This window comes from Solanum tuberosum, unplaced genomic scaffold (assembly GCF_000226075.1).
Source record: "Solanum tuberosum cultivar DM 1-3 516 R44 unplaced genomic scaffold, SolTub_3.0 scf00162, whole genome shotgun sequence".
In the NCBI taxonomy this organism is placed as follows: Eukaryota; Viridiplantae; Streptophyta; class Magnoliopsida; order Solanales; family Solanaceae; genus Solanum; species Solanum tuberosum.
The window spans coordinates 113,906-140,755 of NW_006239088.1; the positions used below are offsets into that span (position 1 = coordinate 113,906).

Here is a 26,850-nt window from a genome sequence, read left to right on the forward strand (position 1 = left end):
GATAATAACAAAGAAAATTATCTCATGAAAATAAAAATAATTAATAATATTAACAGTAATAAAACAAATATATACTTTACGTTAAGTTAATGGAAAAGGTCAATTATTTATATATATAAATATATTGTTATTAGTTTTGTTATCTATTCTGCTTTTCAAAATAAATTTTTAACTTATACTTCTTATGTCACATATTAATTGTCCAATAACAATAATAATAACCTAACATACCTAGTGAAATCTCAGGGGTCTAAGAAGAATAGAGTGTACTAGACATTACCACTATCTCGTGAAGGTAGAGAGACCATCGACTCATATTAGTTGTTCACATTAATAAAAATAGTTATCTCAAATTAATTGTCAATTTATGAAATAAAGATAGAAATTAATTATAATGTTTTCAATTTCCCTTACAATTAATTCTTTTTAAAAGTGTAAACAAGTTTATGAAGTTTTAGATAAAAAAATATTATGGCGTAAAGTAGTAAAAATTATCCTTTTTATTTCTAATTATTTAATATTGTATCAAAGAAAAAATAGACAACTAATATTGAACAGAGAGAACAATGTTTAGTTAAACTTATGACCACTCTTAATATTGAATTACTATTTTTAGTTTGAATTAAAATATAAAAATGATATGAATTCAAAATACTTTTCTCTACCTCTTAGAGAGGGGAAAATTTGTGTACACTCATGTATCTCAAAATCCCATATATTGTAGAAAGTTCTTCTTATAATGCACTCTCTTCAAATCTCATATTATAGTACAATACTCAATATTCATATATATATATTATATGAATTTAAAATGATATATGCATTAGAATGTCAAGTTAAACATAGAATATTTTAAAATACAATATAACTATCAATATCAGAAAATATATTTAATTATTTATATAGAATCAGAGAAACAAAACAATAATTGTGAAGACAAGTGTCAATTAACGTACAATTCAAGTTTGAAAATTATTTTAATTGAAGAATTTTCAAGAGAAATAAGAAACTCAATTCAATTTTTTTTGTATCAATCATTTGAATTCAAATTCAAGTTAAATTGTTCAACTTTAGTGAAACTATACTTCCCCATTGTTTGGTTATTTCAATTTCAATTTAAATAGAGATGTGAATTTTGGATTGTAGTTTTGTAGTTTTAATTTAAAATACAAAAATTATATGGATTATGAAGTTGCACCTCAAGGCTTACGTTTCACCTCGTATCTGATAAAACATATCACCACAATTGTACTCACATAGTTGTATCATTTTTTCATGACAATTTTTTAACTATTAAGTTAATTATTGCAACAATTTTTTTGCTACTCGAAACATAATATTTATTAAGTTATTATATTTTATTTGAAATTACTTCCTATGTATAAAAGATTACTATTGCTTCAACAAGTTTCAACATAATCGTGAAAAAAACTTATAATTAAATATAAAATTGTATTATAGCAAAAAATCTATGATTATATATTTTTAATATGCCACAACTTTTATAACTTGAGAAAATACATTTTAGCTACAATTTTTTTTCCAATTAAGTTATTGTGGCTGAAAGGTTATTATTACTATGATAAATTCAAACTTGTGGTAAAAATTAATTATCGGCTATGAATTTTTATTATAGAAGAAAATCTATGTCTATTTCATTTAATTATTGCCACAATATTTTATAACTTAAAGCTAAATTATTTATTTAGCTACAAATATTTCTTTCAAATAATTTATTGTGGCTAATAAGTTATTATTACTACGGTAAATTAAAATTCGTGGCAAAAAAATAGTAATTAGCTACGAAATTTTACTATAGCAAAAATTCTATGGCTATATCATATAACTATTGCCACATCTTTTTTATAACTTGAAGCAAAATTATTTACTTAGCCACAATAATTTGTTTCAATAACTTATTATGGCTAAAGAGTTTCTATTGCTACAATTATTTTTATTGGGTCGCAAAAAAGTTATAATTAGCTACGAATTTTATTGTAGCAATAAAATTGTAGCTATTTAGATAATTATTGCCATGATTGTTAGCAATTATAGCAAATACAAGGATTTTGCTTTGTAAACTTTATATTCGTGGCTAAGAAATTTGATGAATTTTTATATAGCCACGAAATTTGAATTTTTATGGCTATTACTAGGTAATAGCTACGATTTTTGAATTCATAGCTTAGTTTTCGTAGCAATAAGTATATTTTCTTGTAGTGTATTTTTTATGGAACAAGTAACTCAATATATATGTTAGTAACAGATAAAATTCTCCATGCATAATATTATATTCTTCTCAAATCCCACTTGTGAAAATATCTATAGGGTATATTATTGTTTTGTTGTTATATTAAAGCACATGGAAAAATAATTACAATATGAAATAAGTACTAATTAATTCATCCGTTCATTTTTACTTGTTCACTTTGAACTTTGCACGTTCCTTAAGAAACAATGATTGATATGTATTATATCACAATATTCATATTAATTCATGTTTTGTCTTAGATCTTGAAATATGATTCAAGTAATAAATTATTAATGTTAAGGATAAAATATGAAAAGAAAATTCTCTCAATATCTAAAAGTTACGAGTTAAAGTGAAAATATGTTTTTAGTATTATGGACAAGTTAAAATTGAAACGGGGAGGGAATATTTCTTGGGAGGAAATGGCCTTTTAAGATTAGTGATTTACTGTTTTGTATCTTGTTTGATTATTATTATTATTATTATAATTATGAATCAAATATTTCATGTTACCTCTCATTGAAAATGCTAATCTTTTCCATAGAAAATTCTTTTTAATTGTCACATCAACTACTTTAGGAACCAAAGAACTAGTCCAGCTTTAGATTTATGAAATCATCATACTCATTGCTTATTCACAATTATTCATTGACAATCATTTATTTGATTTCTTAGCAGTAAATTAGTCCAGCTTTAGATTCCATGTGATCATCAACATTACCAATTATTACTGTAGATAAACAAAAAAACATTTTTGGCATTGTTCTGTTGTCTTCATTCCTAATGTTGAACTGTCAAATGGAAATTAATGCAAAACCAACATACATTCCAATAAATAAAATTGAGCTGGCATATAAAATATTAATGGCAACATGTAGAATAGAAATCAATTATGATATGGTTCACATGCAATACAGGCTGGTTTCTCCAGGTGTGGCATTTGTTGCTATTGCGTGACATGAATAATTTTGAGTAGAACCAACATTTTATATGTAACCCCTAGAACGTATGTTGTTTTTAATTTATATATAATAGGAGAGGCAAAAACTGTCATCATAAAAAATAATATTTACCATTTGTTAAGAAATTATAAAGTAAGAAGAAGGACACAGTAGGCAGAAGAGAGAAAACTTATTATTTCTCCTAAAGGGGTGAATTTACAATGAAGGAAACCCCTCTATTTATAGGGGAAAACTGACTTGGTCCCCAAGTAGGATTCCTAACTTTACCCCAAAGGGATATACATAATTGTAACACCTCGGATTTGAAAAAAATGTTAGAAAGGGCCAAGCGGGGTGGACCATGGAACCCTCTATGGAGCCCTAGACGGGCCGTGTAGAGGACCACAGTCCGTTAAGGAGCTCATGAAGGTTTCCTAGAACCTATCCCCGGCAGGGGTCACCTAGACAGATGCCCAGACGGCCTGTGGTGACTTAGCCAGCTCGTCTAGTAGGTCGTCAAGTCACCCAATCAGAAAGGGTTTCACCCCAAGTCAGTGTTAAGGACCACGGACGTCTAAACGGTCTGTGAAGCTTCACATGGACCGTGAAGTCGTTCGTGTAGGAGACTTATCAAACTTAGAAGTTTGGGTCAACTTCAAACAATCATATCTTTCAGCACAAAGTGAATTAGGTGGCCCATGAACTATCAAATTAAAGGTTTTTGAGTCTTCTTTCCAACACCATCGAGTTTGCCTAATTCCGAGCCCGGAGTAAAAAGTTATTCCCGTTTTAGTAAAGCCCTTTCGGGCAGGGCATCTTCACGACCTGCTAGACGGGACGTGGTGATCATGACGGTCGGTGAAGTCCCTCGTGAGAGGCACTTCAACAGTTTTAAGTCAGGGTCGTTTCAGTCTTTTTCCAATTATTTTAACTCAATACTATGTCGTTTTTACCTTCTACCCTAGGCCCTATATAAACTTTTACCCCCCAAAATCACCCAATTCAATTCATTCTCCTAAATTCCCAAAAGTTGATCAAGTTCATCCTCTCAAATATTTCTCTCTCTGAGGAAGAAGAAGAAGAAGTCTAGAGTTTCAAGATCAAGTCTCCAAATCCTCCATTAATTGCAAGTTTTTGGCATCAAGTATGATAGTCTTCACCTATGGAGCTCTTTCCTCCATAAGGTTCTAAATTCTCCAATTTTGATAAAGTTAGGTTCCCCAATCAAATTAGAGTTTTATTCAATTTCCATGGGTTCCTTTCAATGTTGATCCAATTGATTGTTTTATGTCTTCTTATGCATGAATTGAAGTAATTACATGTTTCTAAGTTGAATTCTCATGAACCCATGCAAGAACCATGATTTTGACTATGAACCATGAAACATGAATTATGAAGATATACATGTCTTTTCTTTATGAAATTGATGTAAATGAATTTGAGGATGCTTTGACTTTGAAAACATGATGAAGCTTATGAATTATTGAAAATGCATGTTTTATGAAAGTAATACTTATGACTCAAGTAAGCTTATAGATGAAGGTATCTAATTGTTCTATGAAACTTAGCCACATGACATGAACGACATCTAGATTTTCCCTCAATGCTTTTTAGGCTATTTTCCTAAATTAGGTCTTGATTAATATGGTATCCGAATATGTCATCAATGATTATAGATCACGCTTTCAAAACTATTTTCATTAGTAGCAGGATATTTATAGCATGAAGTGAATGACTATGGGGCTAAAAAGCTATTATGAAAAGATCATGGATGGTGAAAGATTTTCTCACGCATGGTATAAGGAGCTACTCTATGATGTTTCTAGCTTAGATTGGTTGCGTAATTGTGTCTTTTCATGGATGATGAGATAAGCGGCGATTACCCATGTCCTATACTGATAAGACAAGTTAAGATTAATAACTATTCCGTGGGATTTATGCTTAGCACCGAGTGTACAAGTGGTGACTACCCATGTCCCATAACTATGTGTCATCATAGGATGATTGTCTTAGATCGACGATGATGGTCTTAGATAGACATTATCTAGTGGATCCACGCAAGATAGAATTTCATGGTCCTTACCTTCCTTTCGGGCTCTTATGTGCCATGTTACGTCTAGGGGGTACTTTGGGTCGTGACAATAATAGACATTTACTAAAATACAAATATGTTTATAACACTCCCCCTTGAATGTCTATTTGATAGAGAATATGCCTCGTTAAAACCTTACTAGAAAAAACTCGTTGAAGAAAGAAAATTCTAGTGAAGGAAAAGAGTCCACATACTTAATAATATGCATCTAGGCTACCTCATCAAATACATTACAAGGAAAATTCAGTGGGACAAAACTTCGTAAGGAAAAAAGAGTACAGTGAATATTAACTCCCCTAATGAGAACATTAATCTATAGAGTTGAATCTTCGCATTCCAAGCTTGTGCACCATCTTCTTGAAAGTGCAGTTGGTAGAGACTCGGTGAACAAATCAGCCACATTGTCACTCGAATGAATCTGTTGCACATTGATATCATCATTCTTTTGGAGCTCATGTGTGTAGAAAAACTTTTACGAAATGTATTTTGTTCTATCTCCTTTTATGAATCAGCCTTTAATTGTGATATACATGCAACATTATCTTCATAGAAAATTGTGGGTACATTATCGCATTTCAAATCACTTTTTTCTCGAATTAGATGTACCATGGACCTCAACCACAAACATTTTTGGGTTTGCTTCATAAATAGCTATGATCTCAACATGATTTGATGACATGGCTACATTAGACTTCTTTGTAGATCTTCAAGATATTGCAGTACCTCCACATATCAACACATAGCCTGTTTGAGATTAATTTTCTTGTGGGTCATAGAAGTACCCTGCACCAGTGTAACCAATAATATCGGGACTACAATTATTAGAATAAAATAAGCATATATCAGTAGTCTAATCTTGGGCATATTTATATGCCCAATTTTTGCAAATTACCGATCTTTAACGTAAGTTTTAGGACATTCAGTAATCTAACTAGCATGTTTTGACTTAGGATTGCGATGATTACATATTAATATACATGATTAGCTTTGTTTGAAGGGTTCCTAAGGAAAGCAATTGAATCATGAGAGAAAAGGAATCGATGACGACAAGTGACGCTAAAAACAGAAGCTAGCACGGTGCCCCACCATCACTGGCGCAGCAAGGGCGCGACGCGGCAGGCCCAAAGTTCAGAGGCCCATTTTGGGCGCACTGGCAGCGCAGCGCGCCAACCTGCCAAGCGCAATTCTGGCGCGGCACCCCAAGGTCTGGCGGACGTTGCGGCAAAAGTTGGGTTTAATTAGGATTCCTTCTTGGGCTAAATTTGGAAATACTTTTCCTAAACTTTATAAATAGGTCCTAGGTTTATTTTTAAGGGAGTTCGACTTTATTTTGGTGTGCAAGGGCAAGATCCAAGTTTTGTAATAGGTTTCAATTTTCTAACTCTTCTTTATTTTGGAAATCGCATGAACAATTATATTTTGCGGTTTTTGACTAGTATGAGTGGCTAAACGCCCTTGTTCTGAGGTTGTAGCTACGGATTGATTGTTGAATATTGAAGGTTTTTTAATTAATTCTTGGTTATCGTTTTAAGTTACTTTTATATTCTTGTTTTAGTATTTCACACTTGATCACCACAGAATTAAATCTCTTGTCTATTCTTAAAATCGAGAGAGGATAAGGTGTCGCACCCCTATTTCGAACAAGCCAAAATAGTTCACAACATAATATGGCTGACATTTTAATTTGGGAAAATAATTGTTTTGTTTGTTTTAGAGTTGCCACCTAAATTTTAAGGAAAATATTAGGAAAATCATTTTTATGTATGTAAATGTAAACTCTGTTTTGATTTGCGAAACCAGTGAGATTCTGAGTAAGGGTTTTGGTTACTCGAGGGGAAGGTGTTAAGCACCCCTCAGAGCCTATCCGAAGATAGTCCTTAAACTCAATTTAGGAAAATATGATTAGGAAAACTTATTTATTTATTTGCTTTAAAAATCAATGATAAGTTAATTGGTTAGTTTAAGAAAAGAGTAAAATACAAGATACGACATATATATATGCCTTATAAAATAGATTTAATAGCAGTATTTTATCATGTAAAAAAAAATAAAAATAGATGTACTTAAAAGTATGTTAATTTTTATATGTTGAAAAATATAGATGTATTATAGTAAAGTTATCCTAAAAAATATATAGATGTTGAATTTATGAAAATATGTCATTTCATTAAGAAATGAAAAATAAAATAATATAGTAGTGGAGTGTAAATATGTAGTAATATGTAATATGTAATTTGGATAAAAATAGAGTTTCCTAAAAAAATTAAAATAAATAAATAATAATGATACTAAATGTTAAAATATTAGATAGAGTTTGTGATCTAAAATTATGTTTATTATAAAGTATAATATATACATGTAAGTTGTTTAGAACATATGAACACTTATTATTTATTTACATGTATAGACAAATTGACGATAAATTATATGTAGTAAAGTAGTATGTATATTTAAGTGTAGGCATTTATAAATTATAAAAATAAATAAATAACATTAGTAAAAGAGATAGTAGATAATAATAGGTTATGTGGAGAAAATATAGAATATATACATTTATATGTATGACATATATATGTATGTACCTTGTATTTGAACCTGTTGGCATATCTAAAATTTTGAAATGGCATGTTAAAAGATTAAAATATTTTTAGCAATGTTTGATCCAAAAAAAAGTAAGAATAGTCAATACACTTTATAAAAAAGGGTGATGTAAAGAGTATAAAAATAGGCCTAACTATTGAGCCTTATTCTACAATTATATTTATTTTTTGTTGACAAAATATATAGGCCTATTTTCCTAAAAAATATATATATTCTGAAAGGGTGATTATTTTAGCCTTATATATCGCTAAAGGTGATTATTTTATCCTTATGTATTTCTAAAGGTAATTATTTTAGCTTTCTCAAATTCATTTAGAAATTCCAATTGATGAGTTTTTCTCGTACTTAGTAATACTCCAATTATTACACCTTAGGGGACCTTTGGAAACCCTCTCTTTTTAAGCTTGAAATCCTACTCTTTTGAACCCAAAAATCTGCATTTTTAAGTTGTTTAAACTTAAACTTCAAACACTTGTTTTTTTTTATAAAAAAAAGGCAAATCAAAATAGGTATATAACTTTGGAAAATATCACTCCAAGGCAAACTTCTTTGAACAAGTTACGCATTTATAAATGAAAAGAAAAATGTTGGCAAATCACTTAATAAGAAAGTATTATCTAAGTTAAATAATTACCAAATGTATAAAGGGATATGAGAATAATTTAAAGAATATGAAATATGCCTATTTTTTGCTAATAAAATATAGGTCCTGCTTCCCTACTTGTTTTATACAAATATGTATCTCCAAAGGATAATTGAATTTTTGGCCTTTAAACTAGTTCCGGATTTATTTGGGGGTCCTAAGCAATGAGTAGACCTAAATGAATATTATTTTAGCCCTTTGAGACTTCATTTGGAAAACTTTTAAACTATAAGCTCCTCATTTCAACTTAAAAGGCCTAAAAGAATGTTATAAGTAAAAATGCTAATCCATTTTTATAAGAAAATATCTTTTGTATCATTTGTTCTAAAGGTATCTCAACTAAATTCATAAACAAATAATATTAGTTCACGTTAAATAAGCTTCAAAATAAAAGACAAACAATATATCCAAAACTTGTAAGTAAAGGTTAGTCAATGTATCCAAACAATATAATTAAGACTCGAAAAGAGAAAGGCTAAGAAATATTGGACTCCTAATTCGAGAGACTCTAAGCATCGCGTTGATCCTAATTTGTTGTTGGCCTAATATCTTAGGCCAATAACGAGTTCCAAAGTAGAAACTCCATCCCTCCGATTGTACATGAAACATAAGAAGGAAAAAGGGGGTAAAGATTAGTAGCCTTTACATATGATAGCAATTGAATAGTAAATGGTGCACAAATGAAGCAGTTAAACAATAAACCATTTACATGTTGGATAAGTTTGATACATATAAGGTTATGAGCCAGGTTGGTTTAAACACCCTGAGCCTAAGATTTGAGATATTCTAAAGATTGAATACAAACATGACATATTTCAAAAAAAAAGAGGACAACAAATTCTCCAATGCGTTAAGCTAAAATCTGCTCATATGTTATTCACTTTTATTCTTTTGGATGAGAACCGAAGTTCAGCAAGTTCATAAGAATAAGATATTTTGAAAATTTCACTATTTCTACCTATTTAAGAAATGATCGTTAGAACGCAATCACCCAATTCTAGCTTGTTTGAAAGTGATTTATTATACATACCATAAAGCTTAATATACAAATCCGTTAAATTTTATGACATAGGCAGCCAAAAACAGATCATCCAAATGCTCAAGATAACATGTTTAGAATGGAAAATCATAGCAACACCACAACATAACTGCTGAGAATGTTTAACCAAATGACCACGAATTTAGAATAGACAAGAGAGTCGACTAAGAAGGTAAAATATTAAAACTATAACAACAAACAAATGCTTTTCATAATCAAAATTAAACCATCACTTTTCGGATTGAGATTAGGCTATATTATGGTCGAGAAAGCTTAAACGAGATTAACATTTCAGCCATCCATATATACACCTTCTATATTGTATCCAAATCAAAGCAACAACAAAGGAGATGTATGACATGTTTTTTTTATAAAAAAAAACAGAAACTTAATCGCACTAAAAGTAAGAGACAAATAGATTAATAACCCCCATTTTTAATTATCGAAAATCAACCCAAAATGATCGACTAGAGTTTTAACAAAATAAAGGCGAGGTATGGTACCTTTACGGGGGCAGCAAACAGGGGTTTTGACGTCAAGATATCCAACTTCAAACTCAAATTTAAACAAATCAAAAACAGAGGACAAAAAGATGATCTTACAATCTGTTCCCTAGGTGATTTCGGATCCTTGTTCGCTGATTTCGCAATGATTTCGAATGTTTTTCTCTCGGTTCTTGGATCGTTGAAAGAGAGCCAAAGTTTTCTTTTTTATAGCCGATTTGGAGCCTCTACTACATTCAAAAAATAAATGATGGAACCTTACACCCGTCAGATTAAAGGGACAATTAGCCCAAATCCGATGGTTCTTCACGCCTGTCACCTTTTTCAGGCATAGCAGTGCTGGTGGTAAGGCTTTTGAGGTCTGTTTTGGTTCATAAAAGATGATGTAAAGTTGATAGGAGGAGGCTATGATTGATGGAGGGTAGGGAGATATGTTGAAAATCAATGGATGTTGTTGTTTTCCGGCGGTTCATGGCTGTTTCTTTGGCAGAGGGATGGGAGATGAGCGTGAAAGGGGCCTGGGGAAGAAGGGAGCTTGATGGGAGAGGAGAGGAGCGTGTATGGAGAGGCGTTTTGGGGAAGGGAAAACGTTTTTCTATCTTTTCCTAGACTAAGGCGCAGTCTAGGGAAAATAAAGGGGAATAGCAGGTGGCAGATGTACTATTTTTTGGGAAAAGAAGGAAATATTTTGGAATTTAATTCGGGCCATCTGATCGTTTGATCGGACGGTTAGGATAAATCATGAATTAAAAGGAAGAGTTATATATATATTAATGATAAAATCTTAATTAACTAGGACCGTTAGATTTAATCGTAGAGTCAAGATTTAAGCTAAAGAAGCACAATCTATGTGCTCGCCTACATGGCACACACGGATTGACCGGTTTAAGGGGACTTGAATTGCCAAAATTGCTCAAATTAAATTCATTTAAATTATAATCTCTCTTTCCACATGAGGTTTGAGGGATAAGGTCTTCTGGAAACCTTTTGAAGTGGGCAAACCAAGTCAAAGAAAGAAGCAACTCTCCCAGGACCGAAAAAGCTCAATTTCAAAGGTTAGGAGTTACCTCTTCTTTATTAAATAGTCATAATTTATTAAATTAAAAATAATTATTTTGCAAGATTAGCTGAATTGATAAAATTAGTCGTTCTTAAAATTAAATTTAATATAAACTAGTAACTCATTAATTAATTAAGCTTTCCAATTTTAAACAATGTACAAAAAATAACCATTGCGACAAAAGAAATTATATTTGAACAAAAAATAGTTCAATTCTTAAGAAATTATTATTATTATTATTATTATTATTATTATTATTATTATTATTATTATTATTATTATTATTATTATTATTATTATTATTATTATTATTATTATTATTATTATTATTATTATTGTTATTATTATTGTTATTACTTTAGTTAAGTGTGGAGAGCCAAAATTGGGTGTCAACATAAGGTAGATAGACCAAAGAATATAAAAAGTTTGATCTTCCATTGAGTTGATTTGTATTTAGGAGAGACACCGGGACGAACACATAGCTTGGTTAAGAAACATGATGAAATATAAATGTTTGCCAATTAGGATTGCATATCCCCGCTCAACGATGTAGTTAGACAACTAATTGGAGTAGGCGACTAGAGGTCGAGAGACCCTACTCATATAATTAACCCTGTAAATCAGTAACTTGATAATCAAAATTAGTTCATTGCCTGAAATATGATACATGAAATCCAAAGTATCTTGCAGCCCTGGAATTGTCTTTTACTTGTTTGAAACATTACTTTGAAGTCGTTCACACTAGTTATTTTTATTTATTGCATAAATCATAGTAGTAGTTAATAATCATCAAACTCTTTTAAAAGGTTACTTTTGTCGAGTTGTGGAATTGAGTATTAAAATATAAGTTGATCATAAGTCCCTTGGGGACGAAACCTCGTTTCTAAAAAAATTATATTACTTGAGCGACCGCATACACTTGTGTGTATATTTGGGAGAAACATAGTCCCTTTTAGATACCACAATATGTGTTTGATCCCATTCGAGTGTCTCCTAGTAGTAGCAGAACTATACATTGCTAACAAATTAACCAAAAAAGCTATATCAGACCTTGTAGTATTAGCAAGATACATTAGTGCACCAATTTCACTAAGATATGATACTTCAGGATCAAGAATTTCCTCGTTCTTTTCTTGAGGTTGGAATGGATCCTTATTCACATCAAATGATTGAACAACCATCGGAGTACTTAATGGATGTGCTTCATTCATATAAAATCTTTTCAACACTTTTTCTTTGTAGGCAAATTGATGAACAAAAATATTGTTTGTCGAATGCTTAATTTGCAAATCAGGACATAAGTTTGTCCTTTTAAGGTCTTTATCTCAAGTCAATTCTTTAGATAATTAATTGTTTTTTGAAACTCTACTGGATTTCTAATAAGTTTTGTGTCATCAACATAAATCACAAGCACAACAAACTCCGATGTTATTTTCTTTATAAAAATACATGGGCAAATCAACTCATTTATATAACCTTACTTTGATAAATACTCATTAAGATGGTTACACCACATGTGTCTAGATTGCTTCAAACCATACAATGATATTTTCAATCTAATTGAATACATTTTTCGAGGCTTTGAACTATATGCTTTGGGCATCTTAAATTCTTCGGAGATTTTCATGTATATCTCATTATCGAGTGATCCATTAAGATATGTTGTAATCATATCCATCAAATGTATTTTAAATCTCTCATGGACTATGAAACTAATGAGATAATGCGATGTTGTTGCATCCATAACGGGTGAGTATGTCTCTTCCTAATCGATATCAGGCTTTTGCAAAAATTCTTTAGCAACAAGGTGTGTCTTATACCTTTGTATTTCATTTTTCTCATTTCTTTTTTGCACAAAGACCCATTTATATCCAACAAGTTTAATACCATTATGTGTTTGAACTATAGGTCTAAAAACTTCACGCTTGACAAGTGAATTCAATTCTGGTTGAATTGCTTCTTGCCATTTTGGTCAATCACTTTGTCGATATTCTACAACAAATTGAGGTTTAAGATTCTCACTATCTTGCATAATTTTTGTTGTAACATTATATGCAAAGACATAATCCTTCACTATTTCTGAACGATTCAAATTAGTTTCAACACCACTTAAATTTTTGGATAGTTCCTTATTTTCTTTAGTCTCAAGCTCATTGATTCCTTCAAGGATATCAGAATTTCTCACCTCTTAAACTTTCATATGAGATTCTTTCGTAGTGTCATCATGTCCTTTCGTTTTTCTTTTTCTAGAATTTTGATCCTTATAATCCAATGATCTACCACACTTCAGGCGTGCTTTTGACTATTTGGTTGTGACACTAGTAGACGGTTCTATAGGGACATCAATATGAATTGGGACATTCTCTGCAGGAGTATGTGATTTAGTAATCATTTTCAAATATGTAAATACGTCTGGCATTTGATTTGCAATTCTCTGTATATGGATAATTTTTTGTACTTTTTGCTCACAAATAAAAGTACATGGATCAAGATGAGACAATGATGAATTTTTCCCCAAAATTTATCTTCTAATATCATTTTCTCTCTCTAATTTTAGGAAAAATAACTTATCAAACTGACAATTTGCAAATCGAGCAAGGAACATATCTCTAGTTAATTGTTTAAGGTAGCAAATAATAGAGGGTGATACAAACACAACATATATTGCTAACCTTCTTTGAGGTCTCATCTTAGTATGGTGCGGTGGTGCCACATGCACGTGTACAACACATTTTAAAAAGATAGATAGGATATATTAGGTTCTTGATCCAAAATCAATTCCAATGGAGAAATCTTATGACAATTTTTCTGTCTGAGACGAATAAGTGTTGCAGCATGTAAAATTGCATGACCCCACATAGAAGTAGGAAACTTAGTTTTCATAAGCAACGGTCTTGCTATCAATTGCAGACATTCAATTAATGATTCAGCAAGATCATTTTGAGTGTGAACATGAGTTACAGTATGTTCAACTTTTATTTCAATCGGTAGGCAATAATTATTAAATGCTTGAGATAAATACTCTATTGTATTAGAGAATTAATCTAATTATCAGGAAATTGTTTCCATAATCGTATTATTTATGCCAATAATTTTATAAGTGCCAAGTTACAAGATGACAATAGGCACACTTGAGACTGTCTCTAGAAGAAGCATTTTTTACGATCATAAAGTATCTAAAAGACCTACTAGGTGGGTGAATAGGTCCACAAATATCCCATTTATATGTTTTGAGAATGCAGGGGACTTAAGCTCAACTTTCATTAATGATGGTCTCACAATTAACTTGCCTTGATAATAAGCAGTACAAGAAAATTCACCATCTAAAAGAATCTTTAGGTTCAATTTAATGAATGTTCATTTTAGTTTTCTATAATTTGTCTCATTATTATAGACCAGGATGTCCCAGACGATCATGCCAAAGTATGAAAGTATTGAGATTAGTAAACTTTTGATTTACTATAGAATGTGCCTCAATTGCACTAATTCTTGTCCAATACAAGCCATAAGACAAAGTAGGAAACTTGTATATCACACATGTCTTCTAAAAGACATTCTTGGTGATACCAAGATATTCGAGCCTCATTTCATCCATTGATTGGATATGATAACCATTTTCACGGTTATATTTAAAACTCAACAAATTTCTCCGAAACTTAGGAGAAAACATGACATTATTTATGATGCATTTATCTCCCTTAAGCAAAATTATAATGGCTTTTCCGAAGCCCTCAATCAAATTAGTACTACCACAAATCATAGTAACTGTTATTTTTCCCATACTTTAATGAGAAAAATATTTCTCGTGTTTGCATATCGTATGTGTTGTACCAGAATCAATCAAACAAATGTCTTCATAGTTAGATACCATACTTTGAGAATTATTCATATCTTCAAATAGAATGAAATAAATATCTATTAAGCTTTTATTACAAAATAAAAAGTAATAGAGTATAATAAATTATTAACTATCTTCTACTAAGTAATTAATAAAGTAAAGAGCACATGCACATAGTATAGCAATTTAATTTTTTGTGCTTATACAAATAAGTTATGTTACTTGACATTTTTGCAACAAAAACACATTAACTAGTGTACAATAATTAAATAAATATTAGGGAAAAGGGTTCGAAATATATCTAAATTTTGATCGAAATTGTTGTAACGATACCGAACTTTGGAAAGGACCTTTTACCCCCCTGCACTATTTAATAGTGTATTTTAAAGGTATATATGTGCCCACGTGGACACGTTACTATTTATAATGATGTAATATTTATGATGTCCACGTGGGGCACATATACCTATAAAATACACTATTAAATAGTGCAGGGGGTAAAAGGTCATTTTCAAAATTCGGTATCGATACAACAATTTTGGTCAAAGTTCGGATATATTTCAAACTATTTTCCCTAAATATTAGATAACTCTTAACTAAAGAATAAAGGTTAAAAAAGTTTAGAAGAAATGAAAAGAAAAAGGTAGTGTTTCAGAAGGTTATAGTCATTATTTCCAAAAAAAATAATCTATCTTACCCATCCTAAAGCCTACATTACAATCTAAGAAAATTCTTATGTGATTCAATGGTGTCTTTCAAAAATAGTTGCAATAGAAAATAAGGACAAGCCTATGATATTTGCATGTATAACATATGAATACATTGTGAGCTTGAATGTTGTGAAAATAAAAGGGCCAAAACTTATTTGAAAGTAAATATCAATAGCAATTTTCTGAGTTTAATTCTTCCATGAAATCGCCATTATTGATTAAGGGCAGCTTCAAGATAAAATTGTAACAATGAGGATACAAATGAGTCAAAATCAGGCATTTTCCCTAACTTAAATGAAATGACACATACTATTTGTTTCAAATTTTCATGAACATACATAAATTCTTACGAGATGAACAAAATTTGTATTGAGCGGTGAATTTTTTAATAAGTGGATATTGTATTTGTAGACACAACTGCCTCACCAGGCCTTGGGGAATTACACCACTTGAATGTTTTCACGTCTACAATCAGTTTTGGGCAAATTATGTAAAAGGGTCACTTGGCCTTTTGCTTTACACAAAAATTGGCCAAATTTTCAAAATTACCAAAATTTGTCAAGTACTAGTCTTCTTCCTATCAGTTTCGTCATTAATGACTGCTCTGCTTCTTTTTCTTCCTTTCAATTTCGTCATTAATAGTTGTTTGTTGTTTGTTGCTTCTTCTTCATTATCCTTCTTTTAAAAAAATTGATGTACCGAAAACGTAAGTCATTTCAAGCGAATTACATATCAAAAGACTCAAATATCGAGAGGATTTCATATCTAAATTTTAGGACTATTTAGAGGTGATTTTGAGTTGATCAAGATTGAATTTGTCAGTGTATACCCCATGTATAGTCAGTGTATATTTCATATATATATATATATATATACTATGATGATATCATTCATGAATGTCTAGTCAAAATCAAGATTGAATTTGTCAGTGTATACCCCATGTATAGTCAGTGTATACTTCATATATATATATATATATATATATATATACTATGATGATATCATTCATGAATGTCTAGTTGTTCCTCAATGATACCATCCATACCAATATGTTGTTATGGTATCAATGCGGATTTAGAAGTTCCACATAAATATTGAGGATTGGCTTTTGTGAAATAATGGTTGTAGGCGATCACCAATGGATATGAAGTAATTTCAGGCTTCTTCTTCTTCAATTCAAACTAGACCTTCACGCTTTTATTATTAGATTAGATATTTTCAATGGCGGAAATCCATATGCAATTGCATATTTAATCTCGATGTTTTCATAAGCAACAATTTTGATGTGATTTGAGATTTGTGTGACTAAATTTTCTTAATTAAAAATAGAGTCTACTATTATTATCTCAACGTCAAAATTAATGTTCTATTGCTCTGAATTTCAACTTCCATGATGCTATAAGAGAATCACAATTTTCTCCATTAATAGAATGTTGTGGAATCGTAAGAAGGAAAACTGAGGAAGAAGAAGATTTGGTAAAGGAGAATTGGGGAAGGAGAATTTGGGGTATTAATTGTTAACGGATATTTATCTGTAATTATTTTGTTTTTAGGGGGTTGGAAGAAAATTTGGGGAAGAAGGAGAACTGGGAAATATGAGAATTTGGGGTATTAATTATAAAGGAATATTTTTATCTGTAATTTATTTGTTTTTATGGGGCATAGACTTAGTTAGTTCCCCCTTAGAAGAAACTCAAATCTTTCTTTATTCCAAAACAATCCAAAAATAAACTCAAATAAGGTGAGGACATGAATACACCAAATCAATCAATACATAAAATGAGACTTCTCGTCATTACACAATAAAGAATTTAGCAATACCGTACAATCAAAACAAACATTATATTATACAATACAATTGGTAACCATCCAAACAAGCTGGAAAGGAAAGGCTATGCAGCGAGAGTGAATATAAGTAGCAAGAGCCAATAACTGTAGTAAATCGAATCGACACAACAAATAAATCAGTAACAAATGTTCTCTCCTTCGATACATCACTAAGCAAATACTTGAAGGCTTAGCATCAGCCAATATCAAATCATATGTATTCTATTGATCACACTAACATCCTTCGGTATCAATAACAAAGTTGGTACATTAGTACGCTCGAGCAATCAAAAAGGAGCAACAAGCAATTAGCATATGGTGCAGAGGAGGATCAGTCAGTCAAAGTATGTGAGCACAAAACCCGGGCTGAAGCAATGAAGAGCATCCCTGTCTGTCACAATGCAGTTATCAATTGTCAATCTGGTCCAATTATGAAAAGGCGGCAGAGTCATTGAGATGAATGTACAAGCACAAAATTGTTATTGCTGATCTTGAATCTTTAGAGAGACTAATTCACTGTCTTGCTGTTGGCCTCTTGACTTTGAGCTCTTTGGAAGCCATCTTTGAGACCATTCAGGTAACCTGGAAAATGACACAGATTGAAACATAAACTTATGAGAAAAAAAAACACCAAGGTGATTGAGTAATAAGAAGTTAGAAACTACTGTGCATTTTCGTCACTTCAGAGAAATGTATTAAAGGCCATACAGTAGGGATAATTTATTCTTTCGAAAATAGCTTCCTAGTGATGCCCTTTCTTTTTTAGTTTGTCCCAAAAAAAATGGTACTTTTTTTAAGCATAGAAACAATTTACTATAAAATTTAAACTTCTCATTATATAATAACATGACTTATAGTCACACGGATATCAATGACTTGTTTTAGACATGTTTCAAAAATGTTTTATTAAGAGTTACATGTATTTGTACATTCAGCTTTCAATTCACTGCACCTTACTTAGCTGAGAGTTGGGATAAGTCACAGTTAGTTACAATTAGCTGTCATCTCAGCTAGTTAGTTTTCGATATAAGTTGGTTACTAATTCTCTGTATATGTTCTTTGATTACAGCAATAGGTTTTGATATTCCCATTCTATCGTTCTCCCTCAGATTGCTCTCTTCTTCTTTCTCCATTTCAGATTGAGAATAGTAGAATCTCCACTGTAGTTCAGTTGATCTATTCATTCTGTTTGTGAGTTTTACATTTTCCTCTCTTTCTTAAACTCCTACCCAGTCAAAGTGCATCACATAAATTGGGACGGATGGAGTAATGATCATGCAACAAGGACAACTTAACCAACTCTATTAAAATATTGAACAAAGGCTCCTTGACATTAGGAGCAAAGACAAGCAATTTTAAGTTTTTAACAAAGATACAATCTCTTGAAACCAAATGACTACTGATGAAACAAACAAGCACACTGGCATTGGCACTACCCAAGATAAAGAAAAGAAAGGAAAAAGATGGAACCAAACATATGTTACATGTCCCCCCCTCTCTTTTCTAGGGCTATGGGCAAATAGGGTTAGAACACTTGCTGTTGCAAAAATTTTGAGTCAAAATTAATAGAGACTTACAGATCCAATCTCTCGTAAATTGCTCTACGGACTGAGCTGTTAAGGCCGTATGCTATTGAGTTGAAGAGACCCTAAACAAAGCATAGAAGATTTGTCAAGAAAGAACATTGTCAATATTTTTAGAGTGTCAGAGTTGTTAAAAGGAGAGTAGATCAAAACTAAGCATCAACATAAAGTCAGAGATAAGTTCCTATCAACTGAGAATCCCACCAATTCATGGATACAGACACTTAAACTAAACTAATCAACTTTTTTGTTGGTTAAACAAATTAATCAGTTCAGAATATCACCAACTAGTTGAAGTAAACACTTGGCGGCATCGCTCTTGACATTCTGTAGATAAGCTTGGTGGAAACAGAGGATCCAAGTCATTCTATCCAGACAGGTTTTGATTGTTAACACTAGTTACCAACAGGTCTATACCTGCTTGCAATCTATATGGTAATAACGGAATAAAATACTCATCAAAGAGTGCAAGTTCCTACCACACACCTTCCCCAACCACATCAAAGAGAAGAGAAAAGAGAGAATTCATCTACAGATAATAGGATTTACCATGAGCTGTGCCATTCCAACATCAAGAACAGAAAGCCAAAAGATCTTATGACCTGGTTCAATAACGTCATGTATACGGTTGATTGTACCGAAAAACCATGATCCAATAAGAATAAGGGGATAGTAACCCCAACGATTTAGTGCCTGCGAGATGGCCAACAGCATAACAGTTGATATAAAGAGGCAAATAGCAAGAAAAGAAAATGAGATGGTGTCCAAACTCCACCCGAAGCCATTCATTTTCTACCCCATACTCTTATAAGTTATTATTCTGATTTACTTTGAGATAGGAGAGGAAGCTCTGCATACCTTCATGTCTGACCGTGGATCTGGTTGGTATGACCTCTCTGACATGCCCACTGCCATCTGGAATATTAGAAGCACCAGTGTACTTGAAATGTCACAAATTATTTTCCAGAACCCAAATCTTCATGAACCAATAAAGGAATGCGTAAATAATTAAGGATAAAGGTAATGACCACATACACGAGTTGCATTGTTTAGCATCCGTATCACTTGAAAATAGGTGACACCGTTAAAAAGAATGGCACCCCAAAGAGGTGCATAAAACGTTATGAAGTGTACCACCTGCAGTGATGAACATAGGAAAGATTAAATTTGATAGAAGTTATGTCAGACTAAAGCAGAATATATCCCAAACAACTCGAATGCAAACATCAATCTAGACCTGATGGTAGGCTAGAAAAAGGGCTTTTGGCTACATGTCAGATCTTCATTGTTACACTTAAATTGTGTTGAGCTACACTATTAGTATTTTAAGTTTTATTGTGTAGGACTTGATTCTGAGCTAAGAAGCAATTTCAAAGCTAAATCAGACTCTTAGGAGCTTCGAAGTTTGAGTAGAAGTCCAAAAAATCTAACTGCCTTCAAGTTTGGGGTTGAAGGACCAAGTATGCATATGAAAAGTTGAAGAAAAAAAAGAGAAGCTGAAAATCTAGCCTACCGTGATGCGCCAGTCGCATCGCAACAGGTATTTTGATGGCAGAAGTCTATTTGCACAAGGCTCTAGAAATCCCTCTTGCCGCGTCGCATGGGGTACCGCAGATCGCGACGCATCAGTTCATTTTCTACCCATGTTTTTCCATTTCGATTAGTAACCGTTGTGATTCTTGCGCTTTGATTATCGCATTAGTTCGTTGTTATTACTGTTCTTTTTTGTATGTTACGTAATGTTTCCCAGAGCGCTTTTCATTGTTTTTACTGCTTTCATTTTCGTTTCTACCCTCCTCATAAACCACTTATGAGATAACACTGCGTATGTTGTTGTTTTTCCACTTCGCCTCATTAAGGGTATTTTGGTCCAGGGTTGGCCGCCAGTACACGGTATAAATACATCAAAAACACAATTTAAAAGGGTCTTTCCGACTGACGGGGGATTGAGAGAGCGGCTAAGGCTAGGAAGCACAATGATTCATTTCCTTTTTCATCAACAATTGATTATTCACAAGTTTGGGTTGAAAGTTGGTTGTAATGTTTTCTCGTTTTCATGCCTTTAAGACAATATCTTTCTTTTCATCTATGAAGTAGTTTTCCCTTGGGGTTTAACCATACATGTTGTTTTGAATGTTATCTGTGGATTGGACTCTTGTTTAATTGCTTGAATTCGTTAATGGAGTTTTGAATCTGATCACGGAATATTCATGCCTTTTAAGAGAATATCTTTCTTTTCATCTATAGAGTAGTTTCCCTTAGGATTTTAATATACCTGGTATTTTGAATGTTATTTGTGGATTGGACTCTTGTTTAATTGCTTGAATTCGTTAATGGAGTTTTGAATCTGATCACGGAATATTCATGCCTTTTAAGAGAATATCTTTCTTTTCATCTATAGAGTAGTTTCCCTTAGGATTTTAATATACCTGGTATTTTGAATGTTATTTGTGGATTGGACTCTTGTTTAATTGCTTGAATTCGTTAATGAAGTTTTGAATCGAATTATGAAGTTATTCATTATTTATTTAATCGAAAGAGGAATATTTTAGTAAATATCTATGCATTATATTGATGGGCCCTTCCCGGACCGTGTGCATAGCGGGAGCTTTAGTGCACCGGGCTGCCCTTTTTTTTTCTACGTAATCAAAAGAGCTTCTTGAATTGTTGATTGAACCAACATAGGAAAAAATTCATGAGAGATTTTCCTTGAGGCTAAAATCACTAGTGTTTTCTTGCATATGTTCACAGGCTTTCCATTAATTTAACCCACAAGGATTAAGTTCATACAAAAGAAGAATCTTAGCTACAAGAATAATCTAATCAACCGTTGAATACATGAGAATCAATAAAACCTTAGAAATGAATCTTGAACAAAGTTAGATCCCAAATAACTATCTTGCACATGTCTTGTTAATTGCCTTTACTTTTCTCATTGACAGTTAATTGCTATTGCTCAACTCTCAACATTTCCATGATCAATTTTTACAATTCTAGACGGTTACTTGTGGTTTAGAACCATCTCAGTCTAAAGAATTAATGCTCCTGATAGTGTTAAGCCAATTGAATATTGTTTGAACCAACCCCTAGGGATACGATAATTTTTATACTATTTTTGACACATTACGAACTTCATTTTATAGTGTGTTTCAAGCTTGTCAGGACCATTTTACCAAAATCATAATAGTCTCTTCTCCTTTTCTCCTTCAAAGGAAAAGAACTAAAATAAGAGATAAAATGTAAGAACTCCTTCGCCAATCAACAACCAATTACACTGTGCATTCATTTGACACATCGACTTTATTCATGAAAATGAAAGAACTCCTATATCCATAAACTTTTCAGTATTTCAAAACTTTCACAATTTTTTGGAGAATGTAACAGTAGAACACTATCACCATTTTTGAAGTTATTAAAACTACATAGATGACAAACAACAGAAATTACCATGAAAAATCACATAGTAAAAGAGCTTGAAACTATGATCATTAAATACTTGCCTTTCCTGTGTGTCCTGTTTGTGCCCAACACCAAGTGCCCAGCCGACTTAGATGTTCATGATTATTGGCAATTGATCTTATAACTGTCATTACTCCTGAAGTTCCTGCAAGAAGCATCCGCATATAAACAGAATGAAGAAAGAAAAAACCTTCAAGAAGCTGCCAACCAAAACAAATGCATTCAGAAAGAGAGAAAGGAACCACAGTAACCAACTATAGAATCCAATTTGTTTTCTCTAATAAAAAGATACCCCAAACATATAAATGAAACATTGGCTCCAAATCTTCAACATCCGTCTTATGTCTAACAACTGTTCGGTGAAGAGTAAAGGCAATTGTTGTTGTCCACAAGAAAGACGCTAGGCAGAAGAAATGTGTTGTATATCCCTGAGCATAACAGAAGTACCCTTTGGAAGGATCCCTACATGACCAAAAAAAGAACTCACAGTTAATAAATGCTACGGAACCATTTAAAACGAAAATTCACTGGAAGCCTGCAACAAATGCTTGTAGATGGGAGTGACCATACCCAATTATGCTGAAGAAACTGCAGCACATGTCCTGCGCTCAAAATGACGTACTTATTACTATTATCTTAAAGCAGAGGCAAATGAATTAGAAGAAGGCAGGAAATGTGAGGAACTTAATCCATAGAAAGATAAAACATTATAGCAAAGCCTATGTATGAAAGATTACAAGCCATAATATAAAAAGGAAGCATCTTAGCAATCAATGTTTTTGATAGGCACATACCATTATGATTACCACTTATGCAATTATACTAGATGTATTTTTCTTCCTATTCTTCTATTCTATTGATTGAGTACTTCCCATTAGTCATTTGGTTTGAGTAAGCACCGCAACAATCTCCTTTCAAATAATTAACAAAGAAGGAACAAATAAACTTAAAGCAGAGTAAATTTAGCAAACTCCAATCTGGTATCTTACCCAATAAAATGCTCAGAGATATACTACTCTATCCAAGGATATGAGATAATTGATTGATTAATCTTAAGCTGTTGAAGTAACAAATTTGAAACATAGAGTCAACTTCATTTCCATTAAAGCTACTAGCACACAAATTCAAGTTCGAGATCATGCCGAAGCTACATCCATTTGATCCAAAAATCAAAACTGAGATCAGATTGAATCATATCACTGTGGGAGAGAACACAAGAATCTGGCAAGGTGCAGTCAAAATCACAATAACAAATCCTAATAACCAATATGCATACCAACTTTTTTCTTGTTCTTTCATCTTCTTTTAACTTTTCAAAGTATGTATTTATCTTTTTCTTCTTTTTTAAGTTATAACTAATTTTCGCATTACTTGCCAAATAAAAAGATCCCTAGGTATCAAAGCTTTGAGAAGCCCTAGCAGATGGAACAACTGCTTGTTTAGAGTTATAATCTTAGTAAAAGATAGAGTGAACATCATTTCCATCAGAGCTACTAGCACTAGTTCAACTTCTCATCCTATAGTAGCAAGTCAGCAACATACATTTGATCCAATGATAGAATTACCCACTGTGGGACGACAGACTGTGAGAAATGTGTATCAATCAGACAACCCACAATCCACATGGATATCAACTTCTTCCATATTCTTTCTTCTCTCTTAAGTTTTCTTCTTCTTTTCTTTTTATATACCTCCAAATACATTTTTTTCATCTTCCATGAAGATTTTCCATATTTTGCATCATTAGATACAGGATAAATTTACTCGCTTAATTGAAAATGCAATAAGTATTTTGACTAGATACATGTTTACATTGTTTTTTTTAGAACTCAGTATTTCCTTCCCAAACATCCTAGCTCACTGATCTACATACATTTTCTGGCCAAAAAACGTAAACTAAGTTTCTCAAAATATACCTACATTTTGAGCAAGAGCTAATGAACATATATAAAACAAAACCCTAATAAGTAGTGAAAAAGTGAAAGTAATTTTACTCACAGATAAAGCGAGGTAGAAGACAAGTTTGAAGGAGAACTTGCGAAGCTCTTTGAAAAGCAAATAACAGAGTACTATAAATCCTGAACCGACGAATGAGAGACTTGATGCTCCGCTGTTCACTGCCGTGAGTACTTGTCGTTCTGCCACCGTCAAATTCCCCATCACTGCTTTTACAGTTGCCATTCTTCAAGCTTCTGATTACACTTAACAATCGCAAATATCCGTCCAGATTTCTTCTGTTGATCGATAAAAGCTTGGGATCGAAGTGCTGGCAAGCTGGCAAGCAATATGAAATCCAGGGGATTTACCTGAAATATATTAGGAGTTATATATAAACGATATGCTTTGCTAAACAAGTGTCGCTTTGGCCGAGTGGTTAAGGCGTGTGCCTGCTAAGTACATGCGGTTTCCCCGCGAGAGTTCGAATCTCTCAGGCGACGTTATTTCTTTCTTCTTAAGAAAGATTTCTTTTATATCATCATTTATTTCAATTTAAATCAAGTTTGTACTATGTTAATGAGAGGATTACATTAAGGAGTAGTATACAACTAATGTTCAATTTCCGATTATTTATCAAATTAAGGTTCGATCAATAAATATTACATTTTTTTTAGAATAGTTTTGTGATAGTGTACTATACCCTTATTATGAACTTTTGCTTATTTGCTAAGATTGTATTAAAAATGGGGTAGTTTTGATAGATTTTATTTGTGCAACACCTTACAAATTCAATGCTAAAGGTCTGAACCTTTCGTCATAAGCGTATCATCTTGAACCCGGTGATGTCCTACTTGTTCATGTGTGTTAAGGTCTATTTTCAAGTATAGTAAGTGTATCAGATATGATTTAGGGTCATAAGGAACTTCTAATGGATATGGTTTAGGGTCATGAGTTTTTAGCATGAGTTCATGCAAGGATCAACTTCAAACGACCATATCTCTCAGAATATGAAGAGTTAGTTGTCTCATTACCTATCAAATTAAAGGTTTATGAGACTTATTTTCAATGCCACGAATCGTTTGTTAATCTGAATCCAGAGTAAAAAGTTATGATCAATTTTCCCGCGATACTCAGATTTTAGGATTTGAGTTTTACAGATCGAACCTACCGATCGTGAAAGCATCTACGAGCCTTAGATTATGCTCATAAAATTAAATCAAAGACTTAAAATTTTCACCTGAGTTCCACGAACCATTCCACGGGTCTTAGAATGCACATATACCATATATCAGGCGTATATCATTTTTTCATATTTCATAAAAAAAATGCTATTTTAAGTTTCTTTTTCTCATTTTTAACTCCTTCATCAACCTCAACAACTTTCAAGAGCTATGTTCAATCCTACTAAGTCTTGGTAAGTATTCTTCATGATTTTATAACATAAATCCTAAATTTCTACAAGATTCAAACATCAAATCCTCTTCTTATCTCTAGTGCTAACAAGAACTCAATTCTAGGGTTCAAACTTGATTTTTGAGCAATTTCATCAAGAGTTCTTCCTTTCAAATCAAGATAAGCATACTCCATATTTTTAAAGTGATTTTAACATGTGATTATGTATCCTAAGCAATAATCTACCATCAAAACCTAGGAGTTTCACGATAACTCATCTCAAGGTTCAAGAATAGACTTTTGTGATTCTCCTTCAACACTAGGGTTATTCATCTCCAAGCTTCAAGTTCAACAATTCTATCAAAGTTTTCTCTTCTAGGTATGCGAGATTCCATCCATAGATATCATTTCACCCATTATGTTTCAAAGAAACTTTCATACTTCAGTCATTGAATTCTACAAAATCTAGAGTTCATATGAAAAACATGAATTACATTAAATCACAGTTCCTCTTTATAAACAATCTATGAATACATCTTTTCCACTCAATTTAGTATATTTATATTAGTATTTTAATAAGTCCTCGTAATATACGAATTCATGCCTTTAAACTTATGTCGATTGAATTGCATAGTCCAATCAAAATATAGAACTCGTCATAATCAATTTTTAATTCAGTCTTCAAATCCAATAGATAGTTTCATATAAATTGTTTATCAGTCAGTCTTAAATTTTCAATATTATTGAACTAGTCAGTTTATTAGCATAATTCTGTTGGGGAAGTATTACTTAGCACCTTCGAACATAGGATGAAGACTTACTCTTCAGTTAGTCGATGACCATTAGTAGCAACTAAGTCTCAGAATATGAGTCAACATAGGTTTTAAAGGTTTATTCGTCAAATTAGGTTGGATACCTTAATCCTTTTGGACATTAGTTTAGTGGATTTACGTCATCAATATTCTTATTCTTG

The 26,850-nt window shown here is 32.1% G+C and overlaps 1 protein-coding gene and 1 non-coding gene across 2 annotated transcripts; one reads left to right on the plus strand and one right to left on the minus strand.

Moving 5' to 3' along the window:
• Positions 1 to 17,447: 17,447 nt before the first annotated feature.
• LOC102593269 (G-protein coupled receptor 1) lies at positions 17,448 to 24,810 on the minus strand. Its single transcript, XM_006353780.2, has 9 exons — positions 24,546 to 24,810; positions 23,118 to 23,149; positions 22,840 to 23,009; positions 22,589 to 22,692; positions 20,124 to 20,225; positions 19,947 to 20,003; positions 19,638 to 19,781; positions 19,083 to 19,153; positions 17,448 to 18,087 (listed from the first exon to the last, which is right to left on the minus strand). Exons 1-9 carry the CDS (start codon positions 24,726 to 24,728, stop codon positions 17,985 to 17,987), a joined length of 966 nt encoding a protein of 321 aa, XP_006353842.1. The 5' UTR covers positions 24,729 to 24,810; the 3' UTR covers positions 17,448 to 17,984.
• A 93-nt stretch (positions 24,811 to 24,903) lies between these two features.
• TRNAS-GCU (transfer RNA serine (anticodon GCU)) lies at positions 24,904 to 24,985 on the plus strand. Its single transcript has one exon. It is a non-coding gene; the product is annotated as a tRNA-Ser (tRNA).
• The last annotated feature ends 1,865 nt before the right edge of the window (positions 24,986 to 26,850 follow it).

Bases quoted from the DNA above. Each gene is read 5' to 3' on its own strand.
- LOC102593269 (XM_006353780.2), bottom strand. From the start codon at position 24,728: ATGGCAACTGTAAAAGCAGTGATGGGGAATTTGACGGTGGCAGAACGA. The intron at 23,010-23,117 runs GTATGGTCACTC...TTGGTCATGTAG, and splicing joins AGTTTCTTCAGCATAATTGG to GGATCCTTCCAAAGGGTACT. The intron at 20,226-22,588 runs GCAAGTATTTAA...TCATCACTGCAG, and splicing joins AAACAGGACACACAGGAAAG to GTGGTACACTTCATAACGTT.